The following is a 15712-nucleotide window of genomic DNA, read 5'->3' on the forward strand; positions in this document are numbered from 1 at the left end:
TTATCAGCAGCTACACAAAGCCAGATGGAAGGCGGTCGAGGGTCTTGGCGTTGGGAGTGCTGGCGGAATGGCTGCGGGGTGCCCGGCCCTCCCCCGCAGGCGAGGGGGTGCCGCCGGACACCTCTTCCCTGGCAGCACCCGGTGGGTTTGGGCTGGTTGGGTTCCTTCGGGTGCCCCCGGTGACAGTTTTGGGGCAGTTTCCACGCTGGGCGCTGGCGTCGGTCGGCTGGCTCGGCCCCACCATCACAGCGCTGCAAGGGGAGGTTGCGAGGCGGGCAGGCCCCGAGAGCTAACGTCGCCCAGAAGTGGCAGCGGGCCCGCGGGTGCTCATTGCACAGACACTTCTGCCCGCCGCACTGACGGAGGAAGCTGAACGGGCACGGCTGAGCCAGCGGGGCACGGCTCGCTGCTCCGAGGGAGCACGGACAAGAGACCTCGGCCCTCCACCGCGCACTTGGAGGGGTTACTCGCCCCTCGAGGGTAGAGGAGCTGAACCAAAGGGGAACCAAGTGGTTGTAGCTGGTTATAGAGGCATAAATAGGAAGGGAATCCAGATTTCCTGAATTCCAGGCAGTGCTCTAACCCCAAAGAGCGTAATTAAATATTTAAAATGACCAAACAAACCTCTTCTGCCTAGCTGCCTGCCTTAGCTCTTTACACCCATCTTCTTGTTGCCAGTGCGGGTCTGACGGTGATGGTGCCGAGCGCTCAGCAGCTTTCACAGCCAGGTCCCCATTAGAAATAAGGACAGGATTAGGGAGGAGGGTCTGTCTTCTTAAATAAAATTTAGAAAGCATTAAGAATTACATTAACCCTCTGCTAATTATTATTATTTACACCAATTAAAATTAGTTGATGTCATCTGGAATCGAATAGCCAACTGCTATGCGAAGTAGGCCCAGAGAAAGACCCCAGCACATACACATAATAGCAAGTTGATGTTCAGGACGTGTTTCACCAGCGGTTTCTCCTCCAGGGAAGCCATGGGAAGTGGCTCGGGTTTAGTTGGTGCCGCATTCTCGGCGTTTTCCTGTTTGCGCTCCATCCCACAGAGCCACAGAAAGGTGGTCATCAGCTTTGACTTCCCTTTGGTGTTAGTTGTACCTAAAAAGACAGTGAATAGTGAGGTATAAGACTCGCCAACCAAACATCCCAGGAATGTATCAGTGTGGTCCTGTACAATGGGTTTTGATGCAAAAACGCACCAGCATTCTATACACTAGCTATCCTGAGGTGTAGGAAGCCCTGCAATTAGCATCTTTTGGGGCTGTAGTACCAATTGCATCCTTCCCTGGAGCTCTGAGCTCTAGTTCTGCTGTGCTCAACAGTTTAAGAAATGGTAACAGTAGACCAAACCTAAAAGCTCAGCTGTAGCTGCTTGGTGCTCATCAGCTTCCTCTTGCAAGTGGCATGCTCTAGTCCATTTAGGTTTACTCCACGCCACACACGTGTAAATGGAATTTTCCCAGCTCTGGTCTGGGTTAGGGCGTACACGACTAAATGCCGGGAAGACAGCGCTCGTGCACAACAAACGTGAGACCTCCCGGCAGTTGGGAGATCTGCACCGTAACTCATTAACTTACTGATCTTTTCAACAGCTTTTTATAGATCAAAGGAATACACAGCAAAAGCTGCAAAGTTACATAAACAGTGTCCCAAGCCTGGCAAAAACAAGTGATGATAATCATCGCTGGAAAATGCAGAATGAGTTGCTATGCATGTTTGTACCTAATACCGACAAGTACAAGTTTTAAAAAATGTAAATCCTCCTTCACTGATCTGTCAAGAACTCCGCCCAGGGCTCTGGGTTCTCCCTGCTGCTAGAGTCGATCAGAAAACATCACTGAAAAACAGAAATGGAATTTCATGAAAATAATTGTGGTTTTCCTCCACCCTCCCCTTTTTCAACCACTTCTCCTTGCAGCAGGTGCAAGCAGCACCAGTCGCTAGTGCAGGATAATGGGCATGGCTTTCTGTATCCCATCCAGCTCCTTCTTGATTTCAAGCATATGTAATGCCATCAAGAGATGGAAAAGAAACTAAACTTCTGCTTAGGTAAAACTGCCAGGTAAAAAGCTTTTAGCATGCCCTGAAGTTACAGAAATCCAGAGGAAGTAGTTTTAACGTTTCTTGTCTTCAAAGCCTTTACATAATGCCTAGGGTTGTTAAGTGTAGGTATTACTGAATACGATGTTGGAGCACTTACATTTATTATCATTTGAACTATTTTCAGAAGCAATGCTTATATCAATCTGGAGAGCTGGACGCTCAGCTTCACACACTCCTTTTGCAGCATCAGGGGAAGGGCTGACTGCTAGGTCTTTCTTGACTGGTAGATCCCCACGTGTGAACCAGGTAAGCCGACTTATCTGATGGCATGAAGAGTGGTGTTAAAGAAAACTGCTTTCATGGCTGTTTAAAGGACTACCTCAGCAGTAGAGTAGCCTGCAGAGAGAACACTTAGAGGGGCCGAAATCTGTTCTCCTGCTCTGTTGGAGCAGGTGAACAGCCAAGTGCTCAGCTGGTAACTACAGAAGCGATGGCTACCATCAGCATGTTGGGTTTAGTTTTGTCTGGAACACGATAGCTGTTTCTACAGCTACACTCTCTGAAGGATGGCATTCTTCACTCACTGAGGAGGCGGCATTTCTGCACGGGACCGTCACTGGATGCAGACTGAGAGCGGGTCAGTGAAGGGAGCAAAAAGAATGGAAATTGTGGCCAGGGAGGAATGATTCAAAGAACTGGGGTTGTTGAGAGAAGAGAAGACAGGTGGGAGACATGATAATTTTCTTCGAATATGTAAAAGACTCATTAAAGAGGAATGTTCTCAATATCAACGATAGGGCGGACAGGAAGGGATGAGCACAACATGAAGCTAGAAAGATTCAGGTTGGAGATGAGGAGAAACTGCTCCTGGGAGGGCAGGTGGGCTCTCGAATTGATCACACTCCTCCCTGGGCATTCTTCCTCTCTGGGGATTTCTAAGAACAAATTCACCAGGTCTTTCAGAAATCTGTCAGGTTAGTCCTGTCTTGAAGCAAGAGGATGCGTTGGCTGTATGATTTCTGAAGGTCCCTCTGGCCCTCCTTTCTGCTATTAATGTGTTTCTGTAGCCTCAATATATCTATTGAAAATAGTCAAACTGGCACAAACCTGTTCCAGAGGAAGTGTGCTCTCTGCCCTTGATTTCTCTTTTTCTGCGAGTAAAAATGGTTCCTCACTAAATTAGTAAGAGAGTTGATAAAGATGACCCAGAAGCTGGAATTTCTTGGAAAATAGAGGGAAAAAGCTAATTTGTCATGGATTAAACACACATGTTTGAATTTAAGAACAGCTCTTTGTAGCATCTACTGTTGACCAGTTTCCAGGGTGGGACTCTGGATTTATGGGACCAAAAACTTAAATGGCAGCAGGGTGCTGGAGCAGAGGAGGGATTGCAGTTACAGGTTATTGCAGGTGTGATCATAAATAAAGAATGAATGGAAACTTCAATTTCCAGATTCTTTATCCCCACATTATTCCCATGGACGTAGCGTGGGGCATCCTGGAAACCATTTACAAATAACAAAAGAAATCTGAAGGGGTGACGCACCATTTCTTCCGAGGGAGGTTCTGTGAGCATGCTCACGACCAGCACAGTGAGCGTGGAGATCACGGCCAGGACCATGGAGAAGTAGAGATAGTGCATGTACTTCACCACGCCTGGTCGGAGGTCGGTCTCGCCGCACTGGGGCTCTGGGTAGATGAAGTCCAGCACCAGCCGAATGACGCCCAGCAGCAGCCCAATCACCAGGCCCCAGAATGCGCCCTAGGAAAGGAAGGGTATTCTTTATTGGAGAGAGAAGCATGCATCCACCCAGGATCCAGGGCTATACCCCCATTCTCAGGCTACAAGCTGGCCAGGCTTTCTTCTTGCTGGTTTTTTGGTGGGCTTCTTTTCCTCCCTTTTCTGCTCTTGCTATCTAGGTCTGCCAGTGCTGTTACAGTAGCCTGGTACCTCTCCTCTGGGGGGTGAAGTGGGTCATTAGTTTTGGTATGGAGGGGAAGGTTAACATCTCATGCTAGAACACTTCGAAGAGTGATATTTTTATCCTAATAGTTGCCTTAACCCCAGGGGGCTGACAACTGCTTTCCACATAACCGAAGCCCAGCACCAGTCTTTGTGGAGAAACTGGAGGTTTAGGACTCCTGATGCCATTTGGCCTGGCTTCTTCGCTCTCTGGGCTCACTATGCCTTCTGTACCCCCCCTGATGCAGATAATACAAGGCCATGTAATAAACAAGCTGATGGCTAGTAAGACCCTAACAGGCTTCAAGATTTGTGAAGGACACCCTGCAACGGAGTGATGCAGTCATCTCCTTCTGAAATGCCAGTGGAGTCTCTGAAAAACAGCAGGCATTGCTCCCTCCTGTATTGGTGATGGTTGCTTGGGTTGTGCAGAGGTCTGGGTGCATTCATTCTCCCAAACACTACAGCAGGCAGCAGAACTGCAGCCTGGGGCGGTGGTTTGAACCGCAGGACCCTCGTGAGGACAGCAAGGCCACAGAAGTGACCGTGCTGAGCACAGCAGAGTTGTTACCTTTTCATTTGCTCTTTTCCAGAAGCAACCCAGTATAAACACCATTGCCACGGGGGGCTGCAGGTAGGAGCTGATCGACTGGATGTAAATAAAGAGCTGTCCTCCCTGGCCAGCCTGTACCAGTGGGATCCACAGGATGGAGACCACAGTGAGCAGCAACACAAAGACCCTGTGCAAGAAAAAGATGCCATTACTGTTAGCTCAGGCCATTCTTTTCCAATTGCTCGGCTTGCAATACTCTGACTGAGATCTCTTGTAACCATAAGGCCTCCACCCTAGTCCTCTACCAAACCTGTGCAATATGAAGATACTACATCTGTACAGGGGCAGCAGGCTGCGAGGTGTGCCGAGATGTCTCTCTAATGCTCAGGCTCTGATATAATATGCATGTCCTAATTCTCCATACCTGCCAACAATCATGAGTTCCCACTCAGAGCAACGAGGACGGAAGTGTTTCCAGAGGTCCATGGTGAAAATGGTGCTGGCACTATTAAAGATGGAAGTCAGGGAGGACATGAGAGCTGCTATCATCACTGACATCATCAGGCCCCTGAGTCCTAGAAACAGAAGAAGTACAGCTGCCCTGAGGAATCCCCAATAACCCCACTGTACGATGTCCTTGAATTCTTCTTTGAACTAGAACAGACTTTTAAAAATGTTTTTATCCCCAGTTTTAAAATGGCAGTGATAGGGAGGTGCTAACAATTGATTCTCATTGTTAAATATCTGCACTTTATCTCTTACCCAAATTTGACTGAATTAGACCTCTGGATACTGGATCATCACCTATCTCTCCTGTTGCATTCTGTCCCTTGCCACTGTCTCACCAAGCCCAACATAAACCCCACTGAAATTATAGTTGCAGGGTATTTTCCTCTCCGAACTTCTCTCACGGATGCCTTTTGGGTGGTGCATACCATACCCATCAGTGCCAGCACCATTACCAAGCTCCTTACCTACAGGCAGAAGTTCTATGACCAGCTTAGGATAAGCAATATCCGAACAGCCAGATGGGTTGCCACAGATTTTTCGGCAAATTTCTGCATCTGCACAAGCCACCAGATCTAAAATAAGCAAGGCGGAGTGAGAAGCAGTATTCCGTAGCCACAATAAAACAATATATCTAACCGGGTTAGTCTACTGAATGTTGTAAACTGCTTTCTAAGTGAAATACTGGAAAGCTTGGAAAGCTTTGAGCAAATGACAGAGGACTATCTCAACACAGCGAGAAAGGGCAGCATGGGGCTTCTCTGTTTTCCCTTTTTTACGTTCCATGCAAAAGATAGAATCAGTATAGGAGGTAGCTGACCTGCCTTGCATGTCTAATTCTTCTCTAGGAATGTTGCTCACTTGAGGACTAAGGATACCCACCCACTTCTGGCACAGCTCCTCACAGACAAGCACATCCACACATTCCTACCCAGCGAGCAGTTCACAGCATTCAAGGTGGTGTGTTAGGATTTCTCCCAGTGCCTCAAACTTAAATTGCAGGAGAAGTAACACGCTGGGTGCAAGAGGAGGCCTAAGTGTATGATCAAAACGCGGAGCAGCTGCAGGTAGCAAGCTCAGAATAGATCAGCACAACTGCTATGAGAAAGGATGACAGCCAACTGCTCTAGCACACGGAGCAGCGTGTTGTGCAACAGGTGTCTGGAGTCTGCTGTAGGAGGATGTGCATTCTCCAGCTTATAACTGGAAGAAAATTTCATCATATGTTGGGCATTTGATGTATTACAACCTTTTAACTTACTTGGTAAAGGCTGTTCCAGCTCCATAGAGCAGGCACAACCAGCAGTGATAAATAGAGGGAACAGATCTCTCCTTCAGCACTTACCCGGGAAGAGAATCCGACTGATCATGCCCGGCATCACCATCATAAAGAGGGGCAAAATTTTCAAGTAAGAGGTCATCAAGGAGCCTCCTTTGGCGTGAGAGAGGTTTTTAGCAGCAAGGGACCTCTGAACGATGACCTAGAAATTAAGAAATGTGTTTGGTCTGCTGTCAGCAGAGAGCAGCTAGCTGTAGATGACATGATACCGATTGCATTCATGCGTACACTTTATCCTCCTCTAAACTATTGAAATCTTAGAAGGGTGAACACAGAGCTTGGCTGTAGCTTTATAATTCTTGTTTCAGATCCCGAGTACCTTACAGAAATGTAGACCTGAAAGGCACTGCCTGTGTCATCAAATCCGAGCCTTGCTTCTGCAGTATACCGTGCTGCATAATCTGTTCCTTAACTAATCATACTCAGGCTTAGAATTTTCTTTTCTTATTCTTTTGTTTGGGACTTCCCTGACCCAATGGCTAAGCCGGGCCAGGTCAGTAGCCCTCCTGTCAAAGCAGGACAGAGTCTGAAACAAGCAAAGTGAGTTAAATAAAAGAGTACTGCAGGAACATCAGGACGTTGCTTAGGGCTTCAGTCTTGCTGGCTCTGATGTACTTAGGAGGGTAATCAGACCCCTGGAAAGTGGAAAGAGTGAATTCACAGGTGGTTCAGAAGAAGTGAAAGGCTTAAGTTAAAAAACAAACAGCAAACCACAAACATAAAACATCTTTATAGACTGGGATTAACTCACAAACACATTCCTACCCCTTTTTACATTGAAATTATTCCCAAAATTTAGTTGTGCATCTTAAGTTTTGCATTTTTACGATTGAAACCATCAGATTTTACTGAATTCCCATCAGAAATAGTAAACCAGTCCAGGCTACTTTGTAAACCCTAGGTTTGTAATCAGATTCAAACAAGCAATAGCATGTTCTTGAAACCAGACAAAGAAGTAAACAGTAACCCACCTGATCTGTACACCAGTACCACAGGGACGGAATGGTCATTCCCACCAAAACTCCTGGCCAGGGAAGGTCAGAGTTAACAGGGTCTCGGAAAATGTGAAAAGCATCTTCTCTTGGCAAGCCACAGCTACTGTTTTCCTTACGGGTGCTGGGAATGGCATCGAAGTATTTTGTCTGCAAACCTTCAAGACCACCAACTTCAACAAAGCCTAGAATAGGTCATGAGAAGCAGTTATCACATCTTCCTGGGTCGGTGCTCTGATTTTCAGTCTCTGTATTTTATTGCGGGTGATCCTTCAGAAGTGTTCTTTAAAAATCAGAAGCTATTGACTCTAACGTTGGGCTGGGGGATAGCATAACACTACAACTGCTGGCTAGAGAAGGTGCTTGTTCACCTATAATAGTGCTTCAGAACATATTTCTTCAGAGATTTTTCAGGGAGTACTCATGATTTTTACCACATAAAGAACTACTGTAAGATTATTTGCAGGAGCATATATTCCAACAGGAGAATATATAGAAAGCAGTTCCCAGAACATCAGTTGAGTAATCAGTTGTGATGATCCAGCTTGTTTGTAGTACTTGGTAAAGCTTCTATCATAGTTTTAGTTATAAAACCCCAGGGAAGTACTTACTGAAGACCATGAGAGTCACAGCCCCGATCAGCATGATTAGAGTTTGCAGAGCGTCTGTGTATATCACAGCTGCCAGGCCACCTAAAATTACAGAGAAGCAGCAAACTGTGGGAAACTGGGTTTGTTCTGTCATAGCATCTCACACTTTGCACAAGTTTTTGACAAGCAGCGTAAGCCGAGCCCTGTGCCTGGCAGGCTGGCGTGTTTTGACCGTGTTGGGGGGCAGTTTGGCCAATTGCTGTGCATGACACTTTGGCTGAAATTTCTCATGTTTTGAATCATAATGAGTCACCATTTTGTCACTAAAAAGCCAAAGTCCAGTATAAGTACTTCTACGGGAAATACATGGAAAAGCTCCAAAACAAAGCCCAAGCTGAATAAGGAAGAATAAGAGAAGAAAAAAAAAAAGGGGGGGGGTATGAGCAATATCACTAGGGGTGAGCACTGGGAAAGGAGGAACCTTTATTTGCTTCGGATTTGCTGCTTACTCCATGCATGGCTTTTTTCCATTTGGCCACTCATAAGGCCTGAAAGGGCATCCAAGATTGACAATGCTTTCTGCATTACACGGTTCATTGTTATGTAAATCACTCATACCTCCAAAAAGCCCAGAGGAAAAATGTATTGTGCAAATGCCTCAAGCATAGCTTCTCCTTAAAGCAGCACTGACATGCATCCATACCTGGTATGGCCTTTGTAAGCTGTATTCATTTACTCTTACCTGGTAATTTTTTCTTAACAGTTGTCGTCAATTGCTTTTCCCCCCCCTTTGTCCACACTCATGGCAAAACCAGATTGTATGGGAAACGCAGGACTCCTGTCACAAGCATGAGGATGCACGGTGCATCGCGTGAACATGCTCAGCTCACTCAGCAGGATCTGTGGTATGATCTGAAACTCAGCCACGTACCCGCGACAGTGTAAACGGCTGTGATTGCCAGCAGGCCTGCCACAGCGATGTAGAGGTCCCAGTGTAAGGCTTGCTGAATGAAGAGGGCCCCAGCATACATGTCAACCTAGAGAAAGAGGATAGTTATCACAGTTGCAATGACGATATTACCGAGCTCCTCAAAGCTGGTAGTGCCAGGGAGCGTGAACCAGGCTGTCTCCTTTAGTGGGACCAGTCTGTTTGGTAAAGCTCGTGACTCCCCAGCTCCCCGCAGCATCTCCTCCGCGTGGCACATCCCTCTGCAGCCCCAGCTCCTGCCTACTGTGCATTAGGACCAGGCTCAATTCGGTATTTAGACAGTGTATTATGACTGGTCACGGGGGTGATGGAGCTGTCCCGAGAGCGGGGGAGCACGCACAGCTCTCTGAGAAAAAGGCATTTGGGTGGGGTGAGCTTATCTCTTCCCCGGAGCACCAGTGAGCTGGGTGTGGAGAGCTGCGCTGGCCGGGGGACCGGAGCACCGGCGGTGCAGACCTTCCCCGGGTGCCTCGGCCTGCCGCCAGCCCCAGCACCGGTTTGCCGTAATGCGAATTCCTCCCTGCTGACACGGTGACAGCAAGATAATAAGGAAGGGTGTCCTCGGGGCTGGGACCCAGCCCTGACCAACGAGCTCTGCAGCTACGTGAAAATGCTGCATTTTAGGAGAGCACTAGGATAGGCAAACTGCAGACCACAGAACGACAGACAGATATAAAAGCATCCTGAATACAGGGCTCATTATCAGAGATTTCCATCAAACGGCTCATTTTTTTTCTGGAAGAGAACCTGAGCCTAACTCCTCGGTGCCACCCGAACCCCGTGACTAGCGTCCGTTTCAGAGGGGACACAGGCAGGCGTGTGTCAGACGGCGCATCCCACTTTGGCCCTGTACATACAGGAAAAACACCGGCAGGGACTCGTCTGATTTCACAGATTAATGCACTGCTGCACGGTTAATAAACAGCTAGTGAGGTGTTGCGCAAGGGTTGATTCAGTTATTTATTCAAGGCACTACATCAAACAGGTGCAATAAATCACTAAACTCTTTCCACCTAAACACATACCAACTCCTCCATTCTTATTCATCCTGCACATAACAGCATTTGGTGTCTGCGCAGGCAATAAATATGCAAAGGGAAGAAACTGGGTAAGCTGCCAGACGTACAAAATCTAACAACAAATGCATCCACACTCACAGCTCAACTTTGCAATAAACTGTTGCTCAGGACATTGACACCTAGCTTTCCCTCCTACTGTAGCAAGCATTCAGATGCTTAATGGGGAAAAAAAAAAGTTATTCTTTTTGTGTAGGTTCTCAAAACAACTATAGTCTATCTTCCTTAGGTATTTTGATGATACACCCTTTTCTGCTAACATAGGGAAGGGCCAGTAGTTGCATTTCTCAGCCTTGCTGATCAACATGTTTCTAAAGTGAACTGAATTCAGTCTGTTTCCATTTTTTTCTACTTACTGATATTTTGGTGAAGATATAGATGAACAAGTAGAGAATCGCCAGGAACATCTGAATTCTTTTGCCTCCAAAACGTTTCTGCAGGTATTCTGGCATGGTAGTAACCTACACGAGAGGCATACCGTCAGAGAGGGTGGTACACGGTTGCACCCATGAATTGCTGAGGGCTCACCCACAGAGCCGGTGTGGTCGGTTTGCATTGGTAGAAGACCAGAAGGGCCCTGCTAGTTGCACCGTGCTGGTATTTGGTTCTTGGTTGTCTACTTAGGCCAGCACGACAGCTTAGCAAGCACCGACTTTGCTGTAATGTCTGGCAAAAGGCTCACTATAAACTGTGATGTGAGAGCCTCCGTCCATCTCCTCAGGAGATGGAGCAACTCTACTCCATTGCCGGGATAGCAGAGCTCTCCAGCCCCCACACCCAAACCCTCAGTGCTGTTCCCAGGCAGCACTCTCCTCCACCTTAGCTCAGGCTCCCGGAGCAGCCGGGCGCACCATGGCTCATGCCCTGCCTTCCAGAAGCAGCACAGGTGCAGCAAGAGATGGTTAAGCTCAGGAGCCAAACAGGTGGTTTAAATATCAGCAAATCATTGATGGACACAACATCCCATCTACTTACTCCTGCTGCTATGTAAATCGGAAGGAATAGCCAGGCCAGCACCAAAACACAAAACATCCCCTGCAAAGCAAATGGAAAGGAAGGTCAGCGATGCTGGTCAAGGCTGCGACCAGGTGGATCGATGGGGATACGAGGGCTGGGTTATCCCTCAGAGCCCTCAAACCCCCAGCAGCTGGTGGTGATTTCTAGCTCACGCAGCGGGAGCCTGAGCCTTTGGAGCTGCCAGACCTACACCCTTGTGTGGTGACTCGTTGGAGTTGGAGTTGCCCTGTACACCACGGAGATGGCTACAGAGCCACCGAGCCACACTCACATTCCACTCGTAGGCTGTCGCGGCAATTCCCGAGGCGGCTCCTGACCCAGCCAGGCCAATGAAGTGACCACTTCCAACATTGCTGGCAAACAGGGATGCGCCCACCTGGAGAAAGATAGGAAATGGGATCTGGCCCTGGAACAAGGCGTTGTTCTCAGCCTGGTGAGAACACGGTGATGCTGTTCCCCCACTCATGACTACAGAGGACATGAAATCCTTGTCACCCTTTGCCACCTTCTTCTTTTGCCTTCATGCTCAATGACTCTGGCACCTCTCTCCAGCTTCGTTCATCATTCGCTGCCTGTTGCTCATTTGTGGGCATGTTTTGGACCATCCTGCTTCCAAACCAGTGTCTAGTCTTTTGCGGGGGAGCAGGGCAGAAGGTGGAGGTAACAAATAGAAATGTCCGATCATCAGGTTCTTATATTAGTACATACTGACTCACCAGACCAGCCCAAATGAAAAATACCTCACCTAGCAGACTGGCTCAACATAAAGCTGCGTCCATGATGGGACCACCCAGCTAATTCTGGAAATCTCCAGATCAAAGCATGCAATACCAGTCAGGCTTTGCAAGCCGGCAGGCTGGCTCTCGTGGGGTGCAGGGCTCTGGCAGGTGCCCTGCAGCCGCGCCACTTCTCCAGTCTCGAATGTGGAAGAAAACCCCACTATTATAACTGCGTCTTTGCAAAACATGGAAGGCTTTTGGTTTGGGGTTTTCTTTCTGTTTGAAGAAATAAGGTCTGCTTGGACAGAAGTGCTTTTCAGTCTTGCTGTAGCCTCGGGGCACAAGCAGTGTAACGGTAAAGATACTTACAGGCCACCAAACCATCTGTCCTCCAGCTAGAAAGTAGCCTTTTACAGTGCTGCGCTGCGTCTTCCACATGGACTGGGAAAGCAGAAAAGCAGAACACAGGTTTCAACAATCATTTCAGTTGCTGCTCAGAGCATCGCCAAGCAATTTCCCCAGTGGGAAACCCTGTACTGTCATCAGATGAGAGTAAAGGGTTTCTTGAAGGACCTGCAGTTGCTGCTGGGAAATCCTGGGGGACGAGAGAGCAGCAGATGAGGGAGGCAACCGGCCAATGCTGTAAGCCACGTGCAAAGTTTTCTATCATCTCAGCATTCTGATTAAATATTTTCTGTGATAAGCAAACTAAATCACTCCAGATCCGTGAGGAAAGCAAGCAATTTTGAACAAGAACTGCGGACGTCCCTAGTTATTAGGTGCAGCCAAGAGAAATGCTCGGCATTGCACGTATTGCTCATTGACTCCTGTTCCTCAGAGATTTCAGATAGTTTCATGCAATGTGCGTTATGCACCACGTTTGAAGGGAGCAACTATTCATCTCTGCCTTATGACAGCCAGAGTGTGCTTTTGCTATTACAAAAGTCATGCCAAAAGGATGTGCTTCTGCCTTAATTTTATATAAACAGTATTTTCAATTTACGGAATCTGCTGTCGAGACCAGTGCAGACAAGCACAGGTGATTTACAGGACCACAATTCCTTCCTGGATGAACAAAACATTATTCTTAGCAATACTTTGTACTTAGATGACCTCTTCCTTACAAGGGTTCTCAAAACCTTGGCAAACACTAGAACTGAACAGCTCTCCTCTGGAGCAGTGAGGACACTTCCCCAGGCTGAAGTGAGGAAAAGGACCTGTAAACTCTGTCCTTCGGCTTGTTCTGTTGAATCCAGGGAAGTGCAGCTTGATTCGAGCCAAAGTAAAATAATTTGAGACCAACCCAGCCATATTTTTCAGTATAACAGGGCACATACGAAAGTTTTTAACAGTATCTCCTTACCCACAGCCCAACCACAAGGACAAATATGAAGTACAGCACAAGAACAGCAATGTCTATGGAGTCCAGCGTCTTCTGGGGAAACACATCCCATGGGGGGGTCACAGAGGATGGAGTGCTGCTGGTGGTCTCCATGGTTTCTTATGCAGGCCGAGTGCTTCTTTGTCTTGATGCATATATCTGTTAAGAAATGGGTTGCATGGTTAGGAGAGGATGTGGCAGCACCATGAAGGTGTTGACTGTTTCTTGAATAATTCAGGGGTTACTGGCTCTGTGGTTCTGGCTGTGGTGCTACTCGTGCCGGAGCTGTGGAGAAGGCTCTTGTCTCTGGCATTTGCCTTCATCCGTGACTCCCTTTCTGAGACGTGGAGATGCTGCCAGCAGGCAGGCCTACTGTGAGTTGGTTGGATTTCTTATGCAGTGGATAATTCTCTAACTGGTGGAGAAATGGGTGCATTAGAGAAGGTGTAAGTAGCTGAAATAGCCAGAGGAAAGGATCGGGACGTGGCACAGGCGGTGATGACAGCCTGCAGGTCCCAGTGCAGCAGCACCGCAGGACTGGCCTCGATGAGAAGCTGCTGCCAGAAATGTGCCCGTGGTGAGCTGCTGGGATGGGAAGACACATGAACTGCTCCAGCGGCGATGGCATTTTCCTCCTTTGCTCCAGCGAGAGCTCGAACTTGCGTGCAGAGAGCGCTTGGGTCTCCTCCCGAGTAAGGCAGACGTCCCAGCGAGCAGGCACTGCCCTCTCCGAGAACTCCCTTATTGGGAACGGAGGCTGGCAGCGTGATGCTGAGCATGGGGATGGAGGGACCCTCTGCCTCGCTGGAGCGGGCCGGGGCAGCGGGGATGAGCAGCAAGCACCGCCGGCAGACAGCGCGGCGGTGTGGGACCGGCACCAAGCGGCAGAAGAGCCGGTGCCGGAGCTGGGGCTCCCTCCTGCACACCAGCCCGCAGAGGCGTTTCCTGCGGGTGAGATGCTCGTGTGTTTCCCACAGGAATAAAAACTCATTTTCTTCTCCAGAAGCGCCTGATGAGGAGATGTGGGACACCTGCAAGGGCTCTCGGGAGCTCTCTGGAATGCCCCACAGTGCCAGGCTGCTGCCCTTCGGCAAAGGGGCAGGATAAAGTCCGTGCGAGGAGGTTGGTCAGGTAATTTGAATTAATGCAGTCCCTCCTCGTTACCTCCTCCTGCCCTCACCTCGGCTTTGAGAGCAGGACAGGAGGCGAGCGGCAGCCCTGGTGCGGCCAAGCACACCCCGGGGAGTCCCTGGCTCGGCGGTGGCCGCTGTCGGTCACCAGGGATCGCCGGACCCGGCACCTCACTGCCGCGCTGGAGCCACGGAGCAGATTTCGGGATTATTTCTCTTACCCTGCTGAGCCAAGGAGATGGTTCCTCCGATGAGGGGCAGCGCCGGCACTCCCCGGCCTCGGCACCACCTTGCAGCCGGCTCAGCTCCGGGTCCGGTCCCGGCGTCACTGGGACGGCTGGGCCGAGCGTCTGCTGGTCCTCGTCCTCCTCCCGCCTACGCAGCTGGCCAGGTCCCTTGGCCTCTCTTGCACTTGTAAGGTGACACTTATAAGCTCCCCCTTGCCAAAAAGCTGAAGAAGGTGGGGCGAAGGGTGGCTTGCACCAGCCCGGGGCTCCCGGCATGGACGGTCGGACAACAAGCGGTCGAACAAGTTCTTCCTCTGAACGCCCGGTGTGCAGCAAAGCACAGACCGAAACAGCCGCCCTGTCCCTCGGTCGCGTGTTTCACAACCTCCGCCGGCTTCCCCCCTTTGTCGAGGTGTCGAACCGCAGCTGGAGCCTGCCCTTAACTCACCTGTGCCCCGAAGACTCGCCCCAAGGGCAACTGGCTGCTCTCCCGGCACCGGCGGCACCGCCGGGCACCTCCTGCCCAGGTGCGTGAGCAAAGCAGAGAGGGAACGGAGCCGCAACCAGCGATGTCTCCTGCTGGGAAGCGTTCGGGAGGGCGAGCCCTGCCCTGCGTCCCCGCTACACCCGGTCCCGCGGCGCGGGCTCTGCCTGGAGCGGGGCTGCCGGGCTCGTGTGTTTACGAAAAGGTCAGGCAATAAATGAGGAGTTTTCTAGTGGTAGATACCATCCCATCGCCCGCTTTCCACAGCGGAGGGGTTGTCTCCCGAGACATCGGCAGCCTCCAGCGCAAGAGGCAGGGATGGTACAGAGCCATGTCCTGGTGGAGCGGCAGCAGTGGCAGCGCCGGGCTGGGACCGGGGACTTGCAGCACCTTGGAAGAGCCTTTTCTGTGCCTTATAAAGCCCCTGGACCCCACTGAATTCCTTGGGAGCTTCTGCCTTGCAAGGATGCAGGGTGCTGATGATCAGAAGATCAGTGCTATCTTACCTCTTTAAGAGGCAATGTATCTTGGCTGCTGCTGAGTTTTTACTGGCATGCTTAACCTCTAACTAGGAAAAGAAAAATAGGGTTTGGTATGCCAGCCTTGGGAAGTTGCTAACCCTGCTCTAACACCTCCTACTTTCTCTTTGGCAGCTCTGATATTGCTGTTTCTTTCCATCCCGAGACAATTCCCACCT

At 49.5% G+C, this 15712-nt stretch overlaps 1 protein-coding gene across 1 annotated transcript; it reads right to left on the minus strand.

The window, feature by feature from the left end:
* Window positions 1-25: 25 nt before the first annotated feature.
* Window positions 26-13380, minus strand: SLC5A11 (solute carrier family 5 member 11). Its single transcript, XM_075058944.1, has 15 exons — window positions 13157-13380; window positions 12163-12234; window positions 11346-11450; window positions 11033-11092; window positions 10414-10518; window positions 8925-9030; window positions 8015-8095; window positions 7383-7588; window positions 6418-6553; window positions 5540-5647; window positions 4990-5140; window positions 4584-4752; window positions 3596-3811; window positions 2207-2369; window positions 26-1104 (listed from the first exon to the last, which is right to left on the minus strand). Exons 1-15 carry the CDS (start codon window positions 13286-13288, stop codon window positions 884-886), a joined length of 2031 nt encoding a protein of 676 aa, XP_074915045.1. The 5' UTR covers window positions 13289-13380; the 3' UTR covers window positions 26-883.
* Window positions 13381-15712: the final 2332 nt, after the last annotated feature.

Source organism: Buteo buteo, chromosome 27, assembly GCF_964188355.1.
Source record: "Buteo buteo chromosome 27, bButBut1.hap1.1, whole genome shotgun sequence".
Classification (NCBI taxonomy): Eukaryota; Metazoa; Chordata; class Aves; order Accipitriformes; family Accipitridae; genus Buteo; species Buteo buteo.